The sequence below is a fragment of the Pongo abelii genome, chromosome 5, assembly GCF_028885655.2.
Source record: "Pongo abelii isolate AG06213 chromosome 5, NHGRI_mPonAbe1-v2.0_pri, whole genome shotgun sequence".
Classification (NCBI taxonomy): Eukaryota; Metazoa; Chordata; class Mammalia; order Primates; family Hominidae; genus Pongo; species Pongo abelii.
Window position 1 is genome coordinate 159,073,020 of NC_071990.2, and position 6,863 is coordinate 159,079,882.

At 48.4% G+C, this 6,863-nt stretch overlaps 1 protein-coding gene across 1 annotated transcript; it reads right to left on the reverse strand.

Moving 5' to 3' along the window:
* Positions 1–4: 4 nt before the first annotated feature.
* Positions 5–6,649, reverse strand: LOC129060115 (uncharacterized). Its single transcript, XM_054558373.2, is given in 2 exon segments — positions 5–5,420; positions 5,422–6,649. Coding segments are annotated over 2 exon segments (876 nt in total). The 5' UTR covers positions 6,249–6,649; the 3' UTR covers positions 5–5,371.
* Positions 6,650–6,863: the final 214 nt, after the last annotated feature.

Consider the following 6,863-nt stretch of genomic DNA (forward strand, 5'->3'; position numbering starts at 1 on the left):
GGGCTACAGTGCGAGACTCCATCTCAAAAAATAAATAAATAAATAAAGTTTTGAAGTGAGGCACGGTGGCTCACGCCTGTAATTCCAGCACTTTGGGAGGCCAAGGAGGGCAGATCACCTAAGGTTGGGAGTTCGAGACCAGCATGACTAACATGGAGAAACCCCGTCTCTACTAAAAATACAAAATTAGCGGGGCATGGTGGCGTGCGCCTGTAATCCCAGCCATTGCACTCCAGCCTGGGCAACAAGAGCAAAACTCTGTCTCAAAAAAAAAAAAAAGTTTTGAATTAAAGTTTTTCTACTTTAAACTAATATTTTATTGTAGTGCTGAGTTTATTATTATATTTTAAGCACCTTACATGTTTCAACACAAGATGTTCCCAGCTGTGCTGAGCACATGCTAAAGTGTGAGCTGACTCTCTGGGTTGGAAGAAATTAAGGTGTCTGATTTTCTGAAGAATCTTGTTTGGTATAGAAGCTTCAGCAGTTACTTCCAGCCATCCTAGAACTCTCTCATGACATCCCTTCTGGTGATTTCGGAGTTCTCCTAGGACTGTGACACTTTGACCTGTAAGTACCTTGACCACATGAACTGCACACTCATTTTTGGCCCTGAAAGGCATATAAATCATGTCCTGTCCTGGAATCTGAATGTCTTCTCTTTTCACAGTGGATAAGGCTATACTTCCTCTTGCCTTCTTGAAGGTATGCTGAGAACTAACGAGATGGGTTTGTGGAATGCTTTGAGCTGCTGAGATGAAAAGAACAACGCTCTAGCTTTGTGAATAACATAACCCCTATTGTCAGTGAACCCACTGAGTCAGATGAGGACAGGGAGAGACCTACTAGAATCAAAGATACTAACAAACCAGGGAGGGCCAGCTCATTGCTGTAAGTGCTAATGGCAGTGACGGCTGAGGAAGGTGATGAAAATGTAAAGAAGGTAGAGTAATGCTCCCAGAAGGAGGTCTCGACTAATAACAGATGGGGAATTGGTGAATAAGCTTTCTTGCCCCTCAGTTGGGATAACTCTTGGCAGGTTGCACACCTCGGACCTCCCAGAGTCCCCTAGAGCAGGGATCCCCAAACCCCAGAGACATGGACCAGTACTGTTCCATGGCCTGTTAGGAACTGGGCTAGCAGGAGGTGAGCAGTGGACAAGTGAGCGAATCTTCATCTGTATTTACAGCTCTCCCCATCACTTGCATTACTGCCTGAGCTCCATCTCCTGTCAGATTAGCATTAGATTCTCATAGGAGTGTGATCCCTATTGTGAACTGAGCATGTGAGGGACCTAGGTTGCACGCTCATTATGAGAATCTAATGCCTGATGATCTGTCACTGCCTCCCATCACCCCCACTGGGGCTGTCTAATCGCAGGAAAACAGCTCAGGGCTCCCACTGATTCTACCTTATGGTGAGTTGTATAATTATTACTTTATATATTATAATGTAACCATAATAATAAAAATAAAGTACACAATCAATGTAATGCACTTGACTCATCCCAAAACCATGCCCCCATCCCCTCACCCTTCGGTTCGTGGAAAAATTGCCTTCCACAAAACTGGTCCTTGGTGCCAAAAAAGTTGGGGACCACTGCCCTAGACGGTCTGAGTTTCAGTGGCCCACCGTGGTAGCTTGCTCGATAGCACATGCTTTATTGGTTTCTTTTCCCTCCCTATCTCACTTCCTCGCTCTTCTACTGGTGTTTTCTGCAAACCCCTCCCAAATAAACTAATTGTGCTTGGATCCTTGTCAGTTCTACTCCAGCTAGAAACATTATGCACTTTCCCAGTAATTTACTTTTCTGTACCCATCCCCATTTCCCTGAGAGACTAACCCTTTTATATTCTTCCTGTCCAAACTGTCAAGGTCAGAGGTGCACTTTGCTACAGGCTGAGCCTGAGATTTCTCTTTGCTCTGAAATCAAGATGATTTCTCTATTCCACTCAGTTGTTGGTTCATCAGACCGTGTGCTCTTTCCATTGTGTGCGGGATATAGGAAAGCTTGAGTCAGACATTCATACCTGGCCTAGAATCTTGACTCTATTACTTACTTACTTACTGCAAAACCCTGGGCAAATCACCTAACTTCTCTGATCTTCAGTTTCCTTCTCTGTGAAATAAAGATAATAATCCCTGCCTCATCAGGTTGTCCTCCAGATTTAATGATCTAATGATCTAAATGTATAAAGAACCAGGAGATTGCCTAGTACAAAAACACTCTGGAGAAAAGATCATTATTTTTGTAATATCATTCTCTTGTATTATTGAATTTCTCATGTGCCTCCATCTTGTTTCCCAACCTTGACTGTAGTTTCTCTGCCGCATTTACCTTCTTTATCATACTGACCTGCACATGACAAGCACTAAACATTCATTATCAATTTTCTAAAGCTTTAAAGTGCTAAAAGAAAAACTTCAGCTGAATTCAATTTAAAATAGTTTAACTGAGCAAGGAATGATTCATGAATTGGGCAGCCTCCTGAGCCAGGGTAGCCTCAAAGACTCCAGCGCAGCCGCGTGGTGGAAGAGAATTTATGGACAGAAAAAAGAAAGTGACGTACAGAAAGCAGAAATGAGGTATGGAAACAGCCAGATGGTTACAGCTCGGCATTTGTCTTATTTGAACATGGTTTGAACAGTTGGCCACAATTGAGTGGCCAAAACTCAGTAATTGACACCCGAGTAGATCACACTCTGTTTACACTTCCATTTAGGCTACAGTTCAGTGTACAGAGAAACCTTTAGGCCAAACTTAAAATATGTAAAGAGGCAGCATTAGGCTAAACTCCATTTAGCAAAAGTAGATCATGCACTCTTTTAATTCAATTCAAGACTCATTTTTGGATTATTTGTTATTGGCGAGGCATTCTCAAGGAATTTTTAGCAGGTCTTTTGACTTTTCAGTGTCCTTGTTTGAGAAATACATGTTTTGGTCTCTAATTCTAGATACGCTGATGTCCCTCTAGCATTAAAGTTTGGAATCTATACATTCCTGGAGGGCAAGGATGGTGATTCTTCTTTCAGACCCCTCAACACTTACACCGATGGTGGGTACAGAGTGTGGTATACAGAATTGATGCTGGTGCACACAGAATGAATTCCAGATGCTTGCTTGGTCCTGTTCCTTTTTCCCTCTCTCCCTGGCCCTCGTTCCACTCCAGCCAGACTGGTTTTTCTTTGTACCCCTAGAATTTTCCAGGTTGTTCTGCCTTGAGGACTTGGTACTTGCTGCTTCTCATCATTCGATTCTCTGCCCGACCCCAGTCTCTCCATCCCATAACCCTGCTTTGTTTTTTCGTTCTTGTAATTACTCTCTGAAATTGTCTTATTAGTCATTTATTTATTTGTTTATTCTCTCCACCTCTCCCCCAGTCCCCAGATATAAGCTTCTATCTTGGATCTTTTTATATCGCTGCTGCTAAAACAGTACTTAGCACAATCTAGGCCCTGAAATAGATAACTGTAAAATAAATGAATAAAGTCTACCATACCTTATACAGTAGGTTTTACAGCCGTCCCTCAGTATCCTCAGGAGATTGGTTCCAGGATCACCTGCGTATACCTGAATCTGCATATATTCAGGTCCTTAAACAGGCTCCACAGAACCTGCACATAGGAAGAGTTGGCCTTTGCCCTCTGAATACTCACATTTCCCATCCCACGGATGCTGTATTTTCCATCTGCATTTGGTTGAAAAAAATCCGTGTCTAAGGGCATCCACACTGTTCAAACCCATATTGTCCAAGATCAACTGTAGCTGGTGAGGTGAATTCTGCAGCTATCACACACCAGGTTCTAGTGAACGCCCTTAGGAGAGGGTAACCCATACAGGTGAATTAACCACAGAGGTCTTAGTATACATGGAGTGGGAAGAAAAAAGTAATCCCCAGGAAGACAACTACAGACAATTGTATCAGCTTATTTAGAAATCATATCAGCATATCTTATTTGCTGTGGAAAATTTAGGTAACATTTTAAAACTAATTCATTTCTTTTTATTACGGAAAATGTCAAACATAAACACGAGTAGATGTGGTAGGTAAGAACAGCATAATGGACCCTCATGTATACTGTGGTGGATGCACTCCAGGGTGCCCCCTCACCGTAGTGTTCATGCCCTGTGTACTCCTCTCCCTTTGAGTGTGTGCAAAACATGCTTTCTGGCCAACAGAATATTCACATTTGAAGTTGCACCCGTGGGATTGCCTTATGTTATATAAAATTGTGTCTTGCTGGATACTCACTCTGGGGACTCTCCTTGCAGGCCTGATGAAATAAGTGGCTGTGCTCGGAAAGCCCAAGTGACAATGAAGTCCAGGTAACCTCTAGGAATTGCAGGTTCCCCCTTGGAGCTGAGGACAGTCTCCAGTCTCCAGCCAGCAAGAAGCCAGGGCCCTCGGTCCTACTGCTGCAAGGAAAGGAATTTTGCCTGTGCCCGGAGTCAGAGTGGAAGCCAGTTCTTCTCCAGTGAATGTGAATGCAGCCTGGCCAGCCCCTTGATGGCAGGTGTGAGACCCGAAGTGGAGGACTGAGTGTACCTGGACACCTGATCCATAAAAACTGTGAGAAAAATCTGTCTTGTTTTAAGGCCACTACGTTTGTGGCAATTTGCAGCAATAAATAATTAAGTATATGTCACCCAAGGTCAACTATTTGCAACAGTTTCAAATTGTTTCATTTATACCTCCATGTCTGGAGCTGGGTGGGTGGGAGGAGGGGAGTGGATGGGCTGGTGTGTTTTAAAGCACATTTCAGACTTTATATTATTTCACTGGCAGATACTTTAGTACGTATCTCTAACAGACAAGGAAGGACTTTTTAAAAGCATAACCATAATGCCAGAAAAATTCGGTTTCATTGAGAATAAGAGTGGGAGTCTTTTTTAATGCCATCAAATCAATGGATCTATTATATTAATTGGACACCCACAGGAAAGGTGCTTGCAATAAACAGAATAAGAATAATACCCCGTTGATCTCATTAGCTAAAGGACAGGAAAGCGTATGAGAGCTTTCACTTGAAATGTCTGAAGCTTTCCAGTTGGTTTTTTAAAAATAGTCCAGCCACAAAGTACTTAATTGTCCCTGTAATATGCTTGTCTCTCATACAATATCTAAAATAATTAAAACCCAATTATTATCGTGTGCTTAACATCCATTCTCCCTAGACTCTAACCGGCTTTGGAATGGACCCCTGTAAATTTCACTTGTATTCAAAACTCCTTGTAATTGCATGTCATACTCTAATTGCTATTCCCATCACTTTTTCCTTACCACAGCTCCTCCCAACTGGCCCTCTTGGATAAGACAATCTCATCCCCCTTCGACACTCCTCAATGAGGCACGCTTTGTAAGGGACATACTTAGGGCTCTGGGTTCGATGCCATCTCTACTACTTGGGAGCTTTGTGATTAAGCTTTCTCTAAGCTGGATACAATAATGCCTCGCCGGGTTCCGGCGAAGATTAGACAAAGAACATGTGTAACGTGCAAACTGCCCAGTACAGAGAACGTACCGTTCCCAACAACCCCCTTTGTTGGTTCCCATCTCCCACCACCTAGCCCCAGAACGCCCGGCACCACGCCTCTCCTGCCCTTGTCGCGGGGGATGCAGGGACTTGTAGTTTCTAAGGCCCTGAGTCGTACTTCTCCTCGGCGCAGGCCGGCGGGCGGAAGAACTACACATCCCAGTGGGCTGTGAAAGGAAAGTGGGGCTCGGAAAATCGAGCGTCCCTGCCCAGCTGCCTTCGTTTTCCGCGTTCCCGGGGCTATGCCCACCTCTGCGGGGGCTCGGACCCGCGGCAACGCCTGGGAGGGCGCGAGCGAGCAGACGTCCCAGGCTCCGGCAGTCCCAGGGCCGCGCCCGCAGCTCCTCCTGGGCTGTCGGGCGGGAAGGAGGGAGGCGCAGGCGGGAGAGGAGAAGCACGCGACCCCTCCGCTGCCGAGGGGGCTCCACGGGGGAATGGAGGGAGAAATAAAGCAAGCAGTTGTGAACGTCCGTAGGGAGAAGTGGAGACCGAAAGGGCTGGGCGGCAGCAACCCAAAACCTGGCCTCCAAGGGCTTGTACTCCGGGAGGGAGGCCGGGGCCGGAGGGGACCCTGACCGCTTCCTCTGCCCTTCTCTCTCGGCCCGGAAGCCGGCCGAGCCGGGCCCCGAGACCCTCGCCCGCAGCCCGGTCCCGGAGTCAGGCCGGCCTCGGGCCGCCCCACCCCATCCTGGCACCCGGCACCCCCAGCCCATTTCTTTGGCATCAGCAGAGTCCCCCGGCGACGCGACCACGCGCCCAGCTGGGGAGGAGGAAGAAGGGAGGCGCAGGCCGGGGAGGGTCACCTCCGCGCCGCGGCTCTTCAGGTCCCGGGGAGTCGCCAGGAGTGGTTTGCCGGTGGCCGTGGGAATGAGCGTGTCCCGAGGCGGCAGCTGCTGCGCGGGATAAACCCGGGAAAAGCCGCGAGACGGACTGAAGTCGGCCAGGAGCGCACTGCGCGGCGGGGCCGCGGGCGCCCAACCCCATCCCTACTTGGGCGATGCCACAGGGAGCCCTGCGCCTTACACAGCCCAGGGCGCCCGCCCGAGGGGACTGGGGCTGGAATCTCGCTGCGCCGGTGCCCTGGCTTCGCGGGCGAGGAGGAGGAGGAGTAGGAGGAGGAGCCGCGGGTGAGGCGCTGGGCCACCGCCCACCCGGCCCGGAGGAGGCGGACCCACTCGGAGCGCCGCGCGCGCGCCGGGGCTGAGCCTTGCAAACAAGTGTCTTGTGCGGTGTCCCCGCGGCCCTCCTCGCGCCGGGGCCGCTTCCTCCGGGTAGGAGGGAGCAAGGGAGCCCTCGCCGCGCGGCCCGCGAGCCGCCGCCGCCCTCGG